At 43.5% G+C, this 15,734-nt stretch overlaps 3 protein-coding genes across 3 annotated transcripts; 1 reads left to right on the top strand and 2 right to left on the bottom strand.

The window, feature by feature from the left end:
* Positions 1-1,338: 1,338 nt before the first annotated feature.
* Positions 1,339-2,383, bottom strand: LOC109943087 (DNA-directed RNA polymerase 3B, chloroplastic). Its single transcript, XM_020545909.1, has 3 exons — positions 2,258-2,383; positions 1,737-2,153; positions 1,339-1,479 (listed from the first exon to the last, which is right to left on the bottom strand). The coding sequence occupies exons 1-3, from the start codon at positions 2,345-2,347 to the stop codon at positions 1,354-1,356; spliced, it is 633 nt and encodes a 210-aa protein (XP_020401498.1). The 5' UTR covers positions 2,348-2,383; the 3' UTR covers positions 1,339-1,353.
* Positions 2,384-7,009: 4,626 nt separating this feature from the next.
* LOC100276170 (uncharacterized) lies at positions 7,010-10,499 on the top strand. Its single transcript, NM_001150020.2, has 8 exons — positions 7,010-7,196; positions 7,845-7,920; positions 8,085-8,158; positions 8,281-8,483; positions 9,389-9,599; positions 9,708-9,806; positions 9,887-10,040; positions 10,140-10,499. The coding sequence occupies exons 1-8, from the start codon at positions 7,104-7,106 to the stop codon at positions 10,292-10,294; spliced, it is 1,065 nt and encodes a 354-aa protein (NP_001143492.1). The 5' UTR covers positions 7,010-7,103; the 3' UTR covers positions 10,295-10,499.
* A 699-nt stretch (positions 10,500-11,198) lies between these two features.
* Positions 11,199-14,465, bottom strand: LOC100191513 (uncharacterized). Its single transcript, NM_001136945.1, has 9 exons — positions 14,033-14,465; positions 13,032-13,169; positions 12,746-12,928; positions 12,456-12,613; positions 12,275-12,374; positions 12,080-12,191; positions 11,853-11,992; positions 11,574-11,759; positions 11,199-11,486 (listed from the first exon to the last, which is right to left on the bottom strand). The coding sequence occupies exons 1-9, from the start codon at positions 14,312-14,314 to the stop codon at positions 11,319-11,321; spliced, it is 1,467 nt and encodes a 488-aa protein (NP_001130417.1). The 5' UTR covers positions 14,315-14,465; the 3' UTR covers positions 11,199-11,318.
* Between the last annotated feature and the right edge of the window lie 1,269 nt (positions 14,466-15,734).

The following is a 15,734-nucleotide window of genomic DNA, read 5'->3' as shown; positions in this document are numbered from 1 at the left end:
CCCGTGCGTTGCAACGGGAACGTATAATAATATGGTAATTTATGTATATCTAGACAGTGTTAGGTAATACATGAAAAAACAATATATAAATATAAATAAAACAAATGGTAATTTATGTACATCTAGGCCAATTCTACCATTCTTAATTGAAAGGCATAGCTTCTGCCATCACATTAAAAAAACAAAAACGTTCTGTAAGGTGTACATATTCAAAGTAGATCAATAACCAATAAACACGCAAAATTAACAAGCAGTCACCCTGGGCTGTAGTGCTTACAAGAGATGTGAGTTGTGACATGAGCAACAAGGGAACCAGCAGGAAGAAACTCACCTAGAAGCTATTTCTGAGTAGATATCTGTAGGTTTCTCTCCGGGAACAAGGTTGACAGCAACCGTGCCCATCTATACTAGAGCATATATTAGTGTAAGAAACAAATTATCCGTAGTGTATATCTGGGTAATTGCACTTTACGTGTTGTTTGGTTCCTCAAATTATAACACAAATGGGGAAATCATATATATTGTTGTAACACCAAAAGCTGTAATTCCTTTGTGTTACGAAACCTACCACCAACAGCACCTTAGATTTTAGAATTTCATGAAATCACGAGAAAATGAGACCTTTGTAAGCTGAGGTTTCAAAAGGTACAATCCAGATAATACTGGGGAAATGGATTGACAAATTTCAAGGCTGACTCTAGCACATTGAATAGCATCATCATTATATCAACCATGCACATATGAAGATTTTAAGGCAATCAATATGCTTATCAATTCTTAAACTAACAGGATGACAACAAACTTAATGCTCTCACTTGAAAATTTCTTGCAGAAACCAGTTCACTTACTGCTTTCAAGAATTCTTAAAGGAAAACAGAAGATCCAATGCCAACTATTTATAACTAAGAAAAATAAAGATAAATTAATAGTGAAACTAAAAATTAAGTCCTTTTTACTCCTGTGATTTTCAGGATGCTGTTGCCTGTTGGGGAAATCAGACTGTATGACAATAGATAAGCACAAGTGCTAATTCTTCTCAAACCACATCATGAGTTTTTTCTCGAACACATAAGAGAGCTAGGTAATCTTTATATTAGGGCTATCTCTAGCAGTTTACTCATCCTCATCTCCTATTTCAAACTTCACTCTATAAACAATGCAGTCTATAGTGCAAAACTGTATTTTACACGACCATATACAAGATCGGCTAGCCATAGACTTAGAAAATGGGGGCAGAGCCCCGTACAAAAAAAACTATCCTCCACAAAGAAGGTAGGATAGAAAAATCTAAAACCAAGACCCAAAAAGAAACCAAACTTATAAGGAAGAGAAAAACTACGACCCGACCAAACCCTAAACCACATCATGAGGTGCATAATAATAAAAGGATGAAAGGCTGAACAGAATTCTAAAGTTGAACACACTTACATAGTCCCTTCCAAGAGCGGCATAATGTTGTAAACCATTGCATGAACCATCCTGACAACAAAAACAATGATAACCAACAAATTAGCAGTGAAATGAAATGTAGGCTATGCAGATTTGCTCAGAGCATCAATAAATGCACTTTCTAGGCATATGACATTAACTCTAAAATGGACTACAATATCCTTCAACTTATCCACACCAGATGTGATTAATTAATACTAAAATTCTAGATTGTATGTCTCATTTTTTGAAGCCAAGAAAAATAATATTGTGAAAGGCCAGTCCTAGGACATGCAAAAAATCAATACCTGATGAATAGGCAGGTGAGAGACAGCATGGTAAGGTGATGGACTTCTTAAGGCATCAGAAAGGTCCATGCATGCAGCTAAACACTGAAAGGGATCCTCGGCATTCGTCCACCAGCAGTTCCCATCAACAGGATTTGCTGCTGAATCAAATATATCAAACAGTTGGTTCTCCACAAAAGCTAGCTTGCCCTCGTGAGAAAGCTTTTCAATGCCACCACCATATTTGTTAGCCAAGTGTATCTTCAACCAGCACAACCCATACTTTCCTAGTGGCCGCCCTTCAGCATACTCTAGAACACCCCGACAAAGATATGAACCTAGGTGACACAAATGAGGATGCATAGGGCATGCACGCCCACGGAAATCTAAATTGTGAGGGTAATAAAATCCATCCTCCTCTCTCATTTTACGAGCAACCTGTTTACAGAAAAGGAACAAGTATAATTCCAGCAATGCAATAGCATATAAACTGCACCACAGTATCTCAACAAGAATGAACAGTAATTATTTATGCTGCATACCGAGAGTTTGAGCTCAGTGTCACATCTCTCAGCATGCAGCTCACGATTAGTTTTCTTTGCCTTCTTTAAACTCCACTTCCATTTATGCATTTCATAAGGGTCCTCTTATTCAGGTCGTTCAGGCAAAGGAATCTATAAAAAATAAGAATAAATAGACAGTATGTTAAAAAAGGTAAGCGAGGGGAATGAACAGAATGGGAAAGAAAATAGAGTACAAATATCAAGGTCCAAAAATATTAATCATACGCAGGAACTCACATTTGCCTCGTCCACCAGCCCTGCAATGTCTCCACCTTGACTCCAGATAGTCTCAACAACATCATGAACTCTTCTATTCACCCTCCATTTAGTACTCCCAAGGATATCTAATGCCTGACAACATGCTAATACTTAAGCAAGCATGAAAAAATAATGGTCAAAGGGATATGATCATGTTAAACATCATGTGAACTTGTGAAGCATGGAGTGCATCCATAGTCCTGATGGTTTTATCTTTTGAACAAAATGAAAAAGAATTTGGTAAAGATAACGATGGTTAGATAAGTTCACATGATGTTTAACTGCATTGAGAAGGATCTTCTTGAACTGAGAAAAGGCAAACTGGACAACAACCTCGTCTTATAGTTGCGCCACTGCGATCAGAATTGACAGATGCAAGCAGTCGAATAGGGTCGACCACATGCTTACAACGTGTAGTGCTCGAAACCCATCTCCATAAGCCACAGAAGAATCTGTTTCGATTTGGTGCTTGAAGAACTCGCCAAGTCTTTTTTCGAATTCCGTCTTTGCACCCTTTTTCATTGAGGAAGATGTAGAAGATGACGACGACGCATCTGAGGTTGTTGCCATGCTACCAGAACCTAATGTGATTTCCGACAGATGAGCTAGAACCTGACAGTTACCTTCTTCAACCTCTGGACTCAGGATTCAGTATCCTACCCCAAAAAAGACATTAAGATAGTAAATATTGTTGTACTGCAAACATATAATGGTATCGAAGAATGAAGTGGAAGTTGCAGACGAAGATAAACAAGCACAACCAGAATACCTGTAAGTCGGAGGTAAGCATGCACCATCTCATGAGCTAGAATCGAGCCAGTTAGCAGCCTACATGCAATTATATAAATGAAAATTAAAACGTGCAAGCATTCTGACGGATTGGTAGTAGAATCAGTTGTAATTAGTGTGTTAAATAATAAGAAAGAAATCACCTTGGTAGCCCGTACAATATAAGAATTGCAGTCACTTCACACCGTCGAATGAGTTTGTATGGCCCTGTGATCATATCTATGGTTCTGTTGCCTGGTCCAATTATTGGTCTTTTTAATATCTAGACCAATTAAGCAAAACAAGGAAACATTTTAAATTCATATAATTCTGACAATCTGCTCCTTAGATAAGCAGAGGCATCTCCACCAAATCCCAGTAACCGAGAACCAAGGATACTGATTGTCCATCTCAAGCTATCTAATGCAAAGTAAAAAAGAAACATCATATAGAATCCAACAAGGTCGCAAGTAAACATGTGCACCAGTTCAATCACAAACCAGATTGGCTCTATGTACAGAAGAAAGGAAACTTTCAACAGGACTATCATCAATGAGTTAAACTGCATCTAGAAATTCAGCACTATCATCTACAATCAGCTTAGTTCTTGTAAAATTGAGACCATCCCGATAATATCAACAAGCAATGTTTTAGGTAAAGGGGTACACCAACGAACCAAGTTAAACAACTGATACTTGTGTAATGAGAACTATGTGTGTGTCGAAGGAAATCAATTACCTCACATTTTTCTGCTCTAAGTTTAGTACATGAAAAACATAATGTTTTCGTGAAGATATACTTGAAAACTTATTTGATGATTATGACAACCTTGTGCTCCTAGCTACGACCAAAAGATACTTTTCCACTTCACCTTAGCAAAAAGACAACAAACAACATAGATCATGATAGCTGTTTAGATCAAATGAGGCAATGAGGCTATGGGGCTACAAGACAGTAAAAACCATTACAAAGATAGGTTGGTTTGTTTTGTCAGAGTTCACTAAAGACGGGCACAAAAAATTCACTTGATCTCATGCAAAATCTCCTTGAAGCAACCCGTCCCATCAACGGAACAAAGTAATGTCGAGTTCTTTGCAACCATCCTATATCTTCACGAAATCCATGTAGTGTTGTCTAGAAACAATGTAAGATCATGTAATAAAAAGAATGAAATATCTCAATGGACATCGATGTGTCAGGCTTGGATGAAGGACAGTGGCTTGAGCGCCTAGCGAAGGAAGCACAAGGAGTAGTTGAAAGTGGAACATGTTCTCGTCGTCCTCGACATAGTTGTGGGCAAGCAATGAGTAGAGGTCGACGAGGAGCACATCGTCGCCAAGGTCAGAGCAGTTAGCAAACAATTACTCATATAATGTTACCAACAGAAGTTCTGAATAAATGAGTGACCGTTAGTATCAATTCAACTAATGCAGAAGATGCAACATTGACCTTTCGTTTCCCATTAATTTAGCAAACATTAAGAAACATTTCTTGCCATTCTAGAAATATTAATACATTGAGCATAAGTCTCCACTGGAAGCTAGAAACCATAGCAATAAAAACAATAGGCCAGAAACGCTGTAGTACCTGTCGTCCTCGGCGCTGAAGAAGCCTCAGAGACAGCGCACACGTAGATCAACGGGGTGGCTCCACGCTGTCAAGGAGGTCCATTTGGTGGTCCCAGAAGTCGGAGGAGGGTAGAAGATACAAGCTTTCGGTCGCTACTACGTCGATGCTAGAAGCGAAGGGTGAAGGGAGGTGGCGGCGGCTTGCTCGCGGGGCAGAGTAGGCGGGCCAGACCGCCAGACCCGACCGCGCACGAAACGATCCATGCTGTAACAGGAGAAGAGCACCCGACTGCCTTTCCTCCCCCGCCTGGCCGCCTGCAACCACGCGCCAGATCCCGATCTTGCTGCGATCCATGGCGTCATCTCCGCAGCCGCCGCCGTCGTTCGCCGCGCAAAACCCTACCGCGCAGGGCTCAAGCCAAGGGCTACCAGGCTCCGGGGTGGGGGCTCTCTCCGGGGCGTTCGCCAACCTCTAGATCTCCCGCGGCACGGCCCCACCACCCACCTTAGCCGCGTGTCCGGGCCCTCCACCGTCCGCTGCCCGTCCTGCCTTCCCTGGCAGCCCACCCACACCGCCGTTCGTGCGGGCGCCGACGCCGTCAACTTCCGCCTCGCCGCCCTTTGGCGGAGAGCCTGGGTAATGTCCCAGCCATCGCACCGTTCGGAGGGCCTCCAGGTGCGTCGTCTCAGCCGTTGCTGCCGTTCGGTGTCCCCCCAGGTGGTGTCCCAAGCCCCTTCCCCGTTTGGAGGCCCTTCTGCGACGGCATCGCAAGCGTCTTCGCCTTTTGTTGGTCACTCTGTTGCTGCGTCTCAGGGGGATGTGCCACGCGCAGAGGGGAGACGGAGGGTTTCGCGGCAGCGGGCGTGCGGGCTTGAGGGCGTGCGAGATGCGCGGTGGCGGATTTCGTGGCGTGCGGGCGTGTGGGCGGTGCGGTAGCGGAGGGTTTTGCGGCAGAGGGCATGCGGGCTTGAGGGCGTGCGAGATGCGCGGCGGCGGATTTCGCGGCGGTGGAGGCGGGCATGGGGGCGTTCGGTTGCGGCGGGCTTCGCGGGGGCTGGCAGACGTGCGGTAGCGGGGGCATTGGGTAGCGACGAGGGCAGTCTACAATACCTCCTTAATAGTTAGTACAGATTAAAGCATGTCTTTAATGACCTTCGTCTAATGAGCATTATCCTCACATGGGGATAACGCTTCGGAAGACGAAGATCCCTTATCCATAACGATTGTGTTGCCTTGTTCTTGATTCATAGCATTTGAGAACAAGTGATCAATATCTTACTTAGAAACTCTGAGGTTGATCTTATAAACCTGTGAATAAAAAACTAGACAAATTAGTTAGTTTATAGGGTTGTAATGGTCATCAAGCACCAAAAAAAATACAAAAATGGTTTGAGGTTATTTCCCTTTCACCACCCGACCGGACCCACTCGAAAAAACCGACCCAACCAACCCGATCTAGCCAATACAACGGGCGGGGTGCAGGCCATAGTTTTTAACAACAATAATCCACAAGCTGGGCACCTCGCGACACACCTAACAGGAAAGCCTAGGCCAACCCTATCTGATCCTAAGCATAGGTTGGATACAGACTGTGTCAATGACCTACGATCTAATCCGAATTCGATCTGACTCGATATTTGAACATGTCTATATGTTGAAAATGGTGGGAACCATTTTTTTGCTCTCGTCATATTGTATTTTTTACTGTTTAATAACTATGCGCGAGTGATTCTTAAATGGAGCTTTGAAACATCTGCATGAGGCTGACTGCAGCGGCAGCCGTGCCATGCCCCCTCCCCTTGCACTGTGTACGCGTAGAGGGCCTCTACGTGCGTAGCGGTTGCCTCCAAATGGCTTCTTACGCGTTGCAGCGGGCCGCGTCCGTCCCCCAGATCAAGGAGAGCATTGTATCGCCCCCTTGCACAGTACTCCTCTATTTAATAGTTGAAAAAATAGTAAAAAAGATGAATATGGTTAGATAATGATATTTTATAGTTATAGTGGGGTATAGGGGGAGAATATAGGGAGAACCGCTGCGGGGGATGAAAAAGTAGATAATAAAATGTTGATGATATGACGCAAAAAATGATATAGAAGGAAAAATTTAGAGACAGTCGCTGCGGATAGTTGTTCCATATTCGAAAAAGCAAAAATGATATGCACGTCACAATAGTTGTTCCCCAGATTTGTTTTGTCACGCGCCCCGCCCGACGCCCGCCACGGCGCCACCATGTCGCAGGCTACGGAGGTCGTCGGAAACCCGTACGCCGCCGAGCTCGCTGCAGCCAAGAAGGCCGTCGCCCTAGCGGCCCGCCTCTGCCAGGTTACGTGGTCTGATCCAGATCTCCCTTTCTGTTTGTCGCCTGTTCCTTCCGGCATCCTCTCCCTTCGGTAGTTTGTTCGTTGGTACATTTGCTCGGGCATACTAGACAAAGTTTGTGTTCAGAGTTTTGTCGGATGGATAAGATTTGTTTAGTTTGTAAATTCCCGATGAATCCGTGTGACTTACTGGGTAGAAGGCAGCCCAGTTCTTTCTGGGAAAGATGAATATATGCTTGGTAGGAGGAAATATACACGAAATGCATTATGCTTATTGATCGGCCAGATTGAAAACACAATCCCTAGCTGAAACTGAGCTCTGAAGCAGTTAGCTCAAGTTGCATCTTCTGATTTTTTTTTAACAAAGACATCTTTTGAATTGTCGGAGCAACCATTGGAGGAATCATGGCAAGCTTCTAGGGTTGAGTCCGTATATCTTGGGATAAAAAGATATTACAGAAATGGGGAGTCATTCATGACTTATACCTAGTAGGACACTGTTTTATGTGGTGATTCAGTTGGCATTTGATACCGAGATCGAGTTGCTGACAATCATTGCTCTAGTTTCTGTATTTTCTTGGACTTGATGATCCCAATTTCCCGTTGTATTTACTTGTTTCCTCTTCCCCTATGTTTCCCAATGTTTCTTCAGAGAGTGCAGCGGAGCATTTTGCACTCTGACATTCAATCGAAGGCAGACAAGACTCCTGTTACAGTTGCGGATTATGGTACATGAGCATACTGAAACTGTTGTAATTTATAAAGAATGTGGAGAGTATGTCTATGATATGTTCTCCATCAGTTGGAACCCTTTCGGAATGAAAACTAGACATGTGGCCTTCTGCATATTCTGAACTTTTGATTTAATTGCTACTCTTGGTTTCACGACCAGGATCACAGGTACTGGTATGTCTGGTCCTGAAGAAGGAATTGCCTTCTCACTCTTTCTCAATCATAGCTGAAGAGGTAACCAGCATATGCTTCATTTTGTCTTGTTATTGTACATATATCACATAAGCATTTTCCTGTGTTTTTTGCATGTAATTTTCCTGCAATTAATTGGTTAATGTAAATTTGTACTTTTACAGGATTCAAAAGACTTGAGAGAAGATGGTGCCCAAGAAATTATAGAACACATTACCACCCTCATTAATGAAACCATCGTAAATGATGGTTCATACAACATGTCGTTATCTAAGGAAGATGTGCTTTCTGCAATTGATGGTGGTAAATCTGAGGGAGGTCCATCTGGGCGACATTGGATATTAGACCCAATAGATGGCACTAAAGGGTGAGTTTGATAACTTACACCTACTAATTCCATGTTTTACCAACTAATATGTCTTATGTACTCAGGTTCTGCAAAACTAGGCCTGCCAAATTGTACTAGCATACTTAGGTGCCGTTTGGTTCACATATTTGTAACGTGATGGGTAACTGATAATGTTAGATTATATTTGCTTAGGTCCAACCGTAATCAGATACCACACTAGGAACTAATACCAGTCTATTCAAACTTGTTAACATTGGTACTCAAGTGTGAATCATTACCGTTGTCATTTACGTTACATTTCGTGAACCAAACAACACCTTAGTGTTATCCTTTACCATTGATGTACAATTTATCTCTGGTTTCCTCGTTGGAAGTCATTACACTCGCATGGAGTCATGGAAGAACTTTACATGGGAGAGCACAGTGATATCCTTTTTTCCCCGTAAACTAGATGCATCAGATGACTTGACTTTATATGATTTGGTCTATTTGTTTTGTATATACAAAATGCAACAGGTCACAGAGTTGAACTGTTTACTAGTACCTTGCATTGCTTCTCCATTCACATATCTAAGGGTGGTAATGGGCCCTAAATTTACACTATAAAATTGAAGGATCGGATCGGATTAGGATCAAACTCTATTTCTATTCATTTTTGAACTAAAATTAATTAAGGGCTCAAATAAATTGTGAAGAGACATTTGGATCGTGGTCCATTACCAGCCCTGCACATACCTGGTTAATTATGAATTGCATAAGATAAACAAAGTTGAATTTGATTTTTGGAGATGATCTTAAAGAGGTAATAAGAGTTATTTCAGTTGGTGTCGTTCCATCAAAAGCTATTGACAATGCAGGATCTTTGTTTAATATGCCATAATGTTATTTTATTTGAGATTCTTATACTGAAAAATTCGATGCAGTTTCATAAGGGGAGATCAGTATGCAGTTGCACTTGGACTACTTGATGAGGGCAAAGTTGTTCTGGGTGTGTTGGGATGTCCAAATCTTCCATTAAAATCAACAAACAAGAACAATAGCAGCTCTTTTGGGGATCGAATAGGTTCCCTCTTTTTTGCTACAATTGGTTGTGGAGCGCAAGTTGAGGCCTTAGAAGGATCTGAGCCACAAAAGGTAATGAATGCTTTTGGTTTGGGCCATGAATATAACTACTTCCAGTTTCAAGGATTTCAAGTTCATTTCTTCATTGAATATTCTTTCTTTTACTAACTTATATTTTAGATTAGTGTTTGCTCCACCAATAATCCAGTTGACGCCTCATTCTTTGAATCCTTTGAAGCATCACACTCCAAGCGTGATTTAACTAGCTCCATTGCAGAGGTTGGTCCTTAATTATCATTTTCTTATCCTAGATATCTCTATTAATTATATAAGTGAATCCTTTGTTCTTATGTAATTAGAAACTTGGTGTCCGAGCTCCTCCTGTTAGAATGGATAGCCAAGCAAAATATGGTGCCCTAGCACGTGGTGATGGTGCCATTTTTCTGCGCATCCCGCACAAAAGTTACATAGAAACAGTTTGGGATCATGCAGCTGGATCAATTATTGTCACAGGTATGGAATATAATTCTATTCCAGGAGGCAATTAAATCAACAACTTATAAAAGATCTCTTTACTAATGCCCCCCCCCCCTCCCTATCCGATGTTTGCAGAAGCTGGTGGCATGGTAAAAGATGCCGCAGGAAACGATTTGGATTTTTGCAAAGGTAGATATCTTGATCGTGACAGAGGAATTATTGCAACAAACAAGCATTTAATGCCACTAGTTCTAAAGGCGGTTCAAGAGGCTATGAAGGAGGAACAGTAGGCTGCTGTGTTCATGGAGCAGTTGCAATATTTGTTATGACATTTCCTGTTTGAATCTTAATATTAGTTTTGCACAATCTCGATGTGCGGAAAAGTTGTTGTACTTGTACCATATGCTAGTGTATCGTGTGAGTCATATGCCACTCACATACTCACATTTCCTTATCTCAACAAATGGATATGAATTTACCTGATTGGGTTTCCTATTTTCTATGTGCATTTTTCATCTTTCTAGAAAAATCTTTGTTGAAGTTGGTATTTGGAACTTCATACCTTTGGTTCAGAAAAATATTATAATGATCCCTACTCTATTCAACAGTAAAAATGATATATAAGTGATTATGATGTGACAATATAGGGGAAATATGTTTGATACAGATGTGAGGAACCATACAATATATGCTTGTTGCTGTAAGTTGTAATTACATCTGGGGCAAAAGCATAGGCATAGTATGAGATATTTTTGCGGTTCTATTTCCGATGCAGTTTGCAGAATATTAGTGCCTATTTAGTATTATTAGCATGGAAATTTTAGTTTTAGGTTAACAATTGTTGATATAGGTCCTTGACAGATGAATTTGAAATTGTTGGTCTGATGATTCAGGTCCATAGCATTTTGTACTGTTTCTCCATCTTGACCCTTGTGCTCTAGTATTTTATTTTTCACACTGTCAACATTAGAATCTTGTTGGCGGAGTTAACGCTTTATATACGAAATTATGACTGGAGGGCATTTAAGTTACTTAGAATAGGGAATCATTTGAAATGATCTCTGCCAGTCTGGTTACTATATTTTATATGCAGCTTCAGTAGCTATTATTATTATAAGGTACGCTGTGCAGGCAATGAAATATCTTAGCATGGCTCACGAGTGCCAGCAACAGGGCAATCTGCCAGGTTGAATTATTGTTTAAGAACGTGTTGAATCAGCAGTTCACTGGCTGAATCACTGTATTATTCAAAATGCTATGGACCTGACTCATCAATAATTACACAACGATACTGCTCATCTAAGGCCAAGAAAACTAAACGGGTACATCAGTTGGGTAGTCTGCAGGGTGCCTCATGATTGTATCCCGCAGCAATTGCTCTTGTTCATGCAGGTTGGAAGGGATCTTGTCGTAAACATCAGTGAAAAGCTCAGTAACTGGTGGTTTTGGCATTCTTTCTGCAACCTGGATGGCTTGGAGAAGCTGCACACAAGTTAACAGGCAGTTTCAGATGTCATGTATGACGATGTATCGAAGGTGTGCTGGGAATATGAATCTTTGGTGCAGTACCTCTTTTCTCACTCTGCTCCTGAGCTCAGATTCTTCAGCATCAGACCACCAGTCATTACCCTGAACCCATTTTCTGTATCTGGAAATCGGATCCCTCGCTGTTCGCCAATGCTCAATCTCATCAACTGGCCTGTACTTGGTCGAATCATCGGATGTCGAGTGATGGCCGACTCGGTAAGTCAGTGCCTGAAATCTCATTAGTCGATACTCAGATTAATTATATACTGAAGTTTTTTTTGTGCATTTCAGGTAATGAAACTCCATGGATCTACTGAGCACCTCAACTAAAATTGGTCTTCCTTCAGTTACAGCCATTTCTCGGGCAGCATGGATTGCGCTGTACACAGCAAGAGCATCATTGCCATCTACTCGGATGCCACGGATCCCATAAGCCTGGCCACGGATGACAACTCCATCACCTGCAACACGACTAGAATTTTAACACGACATTGCATTGTTTACTTGTAACTGCCATGGATCAGTATATGAAGACACGCTGTTGCTACTTCTGAATTGTTCAGTAGTCGGAGTGCTGATGGCCCAGCCATTGTTGCGGCAGAAGAAGATCACCGGTGCCTCCATAACAGCCGCGAAGTTGAGCGCTGCATGGAAGTCTCCCTGAGAAATGTTCATCTGTCAGGAAGGCTGGATATAATGGCACTGGCAAGCGACTGGTCAGTGGCTGGAGAGCTTTCATCTACCTCACTTGTCCCACCGTCCCCAAAGTATGTGATGGCACACGCGTCCTTCTTGTCCATCTTCAGAGAGTAGGCAGCTCCAACAGCATGAGGGAGCTGTGTTCTGGGAAAAATAAGGAAGAATGGAACATATGACCTTCACTCGCAAGACCTTTCCGACGCGGAAGAGATGCTTGAGACTTACGCGATAGGTGACGAGACTGTGAAATAGTTCAGACGGTTCGACCCATAGTGAATGGGCATCTGCCTCCCTTTACCATAGTCCAGCTTGTTCCCAAAGCACTGGTTTGCAAACTCCTGCAGAGTGAAGCCACGCCATAGAAGAACACCAGGTTCCCTGTACTACATTTTGGGCTCCGCATGTCGCAGCAAAGAAATGGGGGCAGTGTGTGAATCGATTGTTGGAAAAATAGACTATATCTTTCTGCTAGATTAAGATTCAGAGGAGTGGAATAGCTGATGCACATGTACTACCTGAGGCAGCACAATGTCATCCATACTGAGCGCAGCAGCAGAGGCTATGTTGATCGCTTCCTCGCCGTTGGAAGTGAGGTAGAACGAGATCCTGCCCTGCCTCTGAGCCTCGTAGAAGATGGTATCCATGATCTGGAGCGTCACCATCTCGCTGTACATCTTCAGAGCCAGCTCCCGACTGACCTGACAAGGATGAACAGCATTAATCTTCAGAACAAGTCTCCCTCGCAGCATCTAGTCTGAAGAGAGAACTTCTCAGAACGGTGCAGTGCAGCCATCAGCGTACCTCTTGGAATCTACTTCCTGATATCGTTCTGCCGTCGTCGTCAAGCACGCGGTAGCAGTTGATCCTTTCCCTCGTCGATTCTGGAAGGAAGTTCATTTCGGCCACAAAGGATACTTTCCCTCCTGGAAAGTCAACTGCCTACAAGATTTGACGGCACACGAATGCGTGCAAATTTAAATCAGCGTCGGTGGAAGAAAACAGTCTCGGGTGGTCAAATTTACCCGTCTTGGAGAGACAGTTGGTCTCATTGACCATGCCAAAGAGACAGCACTTTGTTTGGTTTGTATATAAAAGAGAAACAAAGTGCAGTAAAGACATGGAGATGTTCCTAATCATTGGGTGTCGTCACCCTTTGACACGGAAAGCAAACGTATTATACTAAGCTAATACTACCAGAGAAGATTGGCACTACCATTCCAGATGAAAGCACGTCACTATCTAATACAGTCATCAGGCAGTCAACCAACCACAGGGAAATCAGCAACCAAATCCATCCTCTCTTATTATCTGCCTTGTTTACTAATTGTTGTCAATTCTATCCACAATTGTCCTCCGCGACCTGTTACCTTCAGTTTCAAAATTCAGAAAAGAGTTGGTGTAACGGTGGCTATCGGAGTCGGTCGACAAGTTGATGACGTGACCGAATTTTGGATCGCAGAGGAAGAACGTGAAGAACACAGATGGAATGGGGAAAAAAACTACTGTGCTTCAGAAAGGATGGATGCATCATGCATGCACCGGGCTAGCGAGTACCGACAAGTTACACCAACCAGGCAACCAGGTCAGGGAGCATAGAGCAGATGGGCAAGAAGAGATGCCTTAAGCCTTGATATTATATTATCTGCAGCTCCTGGAATTTGTATCAGAGGATTGGTCCTTCCAGATCCCACAAAGGCAGAGAATTTGCTTATTTGAAATCAGGAAAGAGCTACATGGCCCGATCCAAAAGTTCATACTAGCAGTTCAGAATCTATCTAGCTGCTGCTCTGGTCGACGCATACCTGCTGATCGCCGGCTGCGAACCCGCTCTCCGGCTCCTCGTCGACGACAGCCGCCGCAGCAGCAGCAGCGCTGCTCTCCCCTGCGAAGCGCCGGACGGAGCAGAAGCCCCGGCGGCTTGTGTCCAGCGCTGGTGACCCAAGGGCCGCCTGCGGCACCGAGCCCAAGAACCACGAACTGGTGGGTTGGCCGGAGCCGTGGCGCGCAGGACGCGGAGGAGGCCTCCTGGCGGCGGCACGGCGCGCCAGCTGGGACGACGCTCTCGCTAGCCAGAGCGACGCCATGTCAGACACACACACACACAATCACACTGTGCGTGCTCTGCTCGGCCGAGCTCCAACAATCCTCTCGCCAATGGTCTGCCCTCTGCCTAGCTCTGCTCGGGGAGAGAGAGAGAGAGAGAGATGTATTTATAGGTAGCTGTGTTGGAATCGGATAGAGCTAGACGACACGAGGAAGCAAGCGAGCAATGGAAGATGTGCGTGTCGAGGAGAGGGACGGACACTGAGCTGGAAAGATAAGTGTGCGGGGAAGAGAGCGCAGCGAGGAGCATGGAGGGAGAGAGGAGGAGCAGACGGGCACGGCTCGCTGGGAGAGCGACGACGAAAAAAGCAGGGCTCCGCCGGCGCGTGGGACCGGTCTCTAGGGGAGTTGAGCATGGGCGGGAATGGTGACAGAGGTCGACGTCAGCAGGTTCATCCTGGTAGGTGAGGGAGGGGCCGGTGACAAAGCAGGATCATGTTTGTTTGTTAATGAAACACGTGGTCCTGGCGTCCTGCTGCTGCTAGGGATAGGATGGTGGATAGTGGGGTTGCTGAGAGCGGGAAAGCGGAGGAAGGTTCGAGAAAACTAATATTATCTTTTATGAGTTTATTTCTTAAATTTTTGAAACAACAACATTTTTCATACCAGCATTAAATATTAGGGCCCCTTTGGTAGGGCTTATTTTTTAGCTTCAGCTCTGGCTCATGCAAAAGTTGTGCCAAATACCTCTTTTTCAAATGGCTTCACCAGTGAAGTGCTTTTCCAAAATGAACTAGAGGGCATGAGCCAAAAAAGTGGCTCACCCGGCTTCAGCTCACGTCATTTTTGCACAATAGCCCTCCCACCAGTCCAAATTATTTTTTTTGTCCTGTCCTCAATCCCTAGCCACGTACAGGAGAGATCTATAAAAAGTAAACTATACAATGGTCTTTCTGAAAAACAACCTATAAGCCGTTTTGCCAAATGATTTTTCAGAATGGCTTTGGCTCATCTAAAAAAGTGGCTTCACCTCATGAGTCAGAGCCAAAGCCGTTTTTGGAGAAGCCAGAGCCCTGCCAAAGGGGCCCTTAGTTTATATAAAAAACATAAGGTAGTCACGAATCAACTTATTCTATTTGACAAACTAAATAAAAAACAAGAAAAATGGGATAACACCGGACTATATCATTCCACCAATCGAACACCTCTCTGCGCTCTTAATGTTTCCGCTTTCCTTTGGCTAGCAAAAAAATCCATTTATATTCTTTGTTATATATGGGTAAGGCTATTGAAAGCCCTAGTCTTCCAAAGATATGGTGCACGCCCTAGTCATATATGTACCATCTGACCAGACTAGTCCCATCCAACCAGACCTGGTCGCCTTCACCTCGCGCCCATCCCTGCATGCGCGCCTTCTTTTTTCTATTTGCATGCGCAATAAAATTAGAAGGATTAGCACAA

The sequence above is a fragment of the Zea mays genome, chromosome 10 (genome assembly GCF_902167145.1).
Source record: "Zea mays cultivar B73 chromosome 10, Zm-B73-REFERENCE-NAM-5.0, whole genome shotgun sequence".
Taxonomy (NCBI): Eukaryota; Viridiplantae; Streptophyta; class Magnoliopsida; order Poales; family Poaceae; genus Zea; species Zea mays.
Note: the sequence above shows the minus strand (reverse complement) of the source record. Positions and strands in the feature narration are given on the sequence as shown.

Excerpts from the sequence above, each read along its gene's own strand:
- LOC100276170 (NM_001150020.2), top strand. The coding sequence starts at position 7,104 with ATGTCGCAGGCTACGGAGGTCGTCGGAAACCCGTACGCCGCCGAGCTC. Across the intron at positions 7,197-7,844 it reads TAGCGGCCCGCCTCTGCCAG|AGAGTGCAGCGGAGCATTTT; the intron begins GTTACGTGGTCT and ends ATGTTTCTTCAG. Across the intron at positions 10,041-10,139 it reads TGGATCAATTATTGTCACAG|AAGCTGGTGGCATGGTAAAA; the intron begins GTATGGAATATA and ends CGATGTTTGCAG.
- LOC100191513 (NM_001136945.1), bottom strand. The coding sequence starts at position 14,314 with ATGGCGTCGCTCTGGCTAGCGAGAGCGTCGTCCCAGCTGGCGCGCCGT. Across the intron at positions 12,192-12,274 it reads GGGACGGTGGGACAAGTGAG|GGAGACTTCCATGCAGCGCT; the intron begins GTAGATGAAAGC and ends AACATTTCTCAG. Across the intron at positions 11,993-12,079 it reads GACTACTGAACAATTCAGAA|GTGATGGAGTTGTCATCCGT; the intron begins GTAGCAACAGCG and ends GTCGTGTTGCAG.
- LOC109943087 (XM_020545909.1), bottom strand. The coding sequence starts at position 2,347 with ATGCATAAATGGAAGTGGAGTTTAAAGAAGGCAAAGAAAACTAATCGT. Across the intron at positions 2,154-2,257 it reads ACACTGAGCTCAAACTCTCG|GTTGCTCGTAAAATGAGAGA; the intron begins GTATGCAGCATA and ends TTCTGTAAACAG. Across the intron at positions 1,480-1,736 it reads CTCACCTGCCTATTCATCAG|GATGGTTCATGCAATGGTTT; the intron begins GTATTGATTTTT and ends TTTTGTTGTCAG.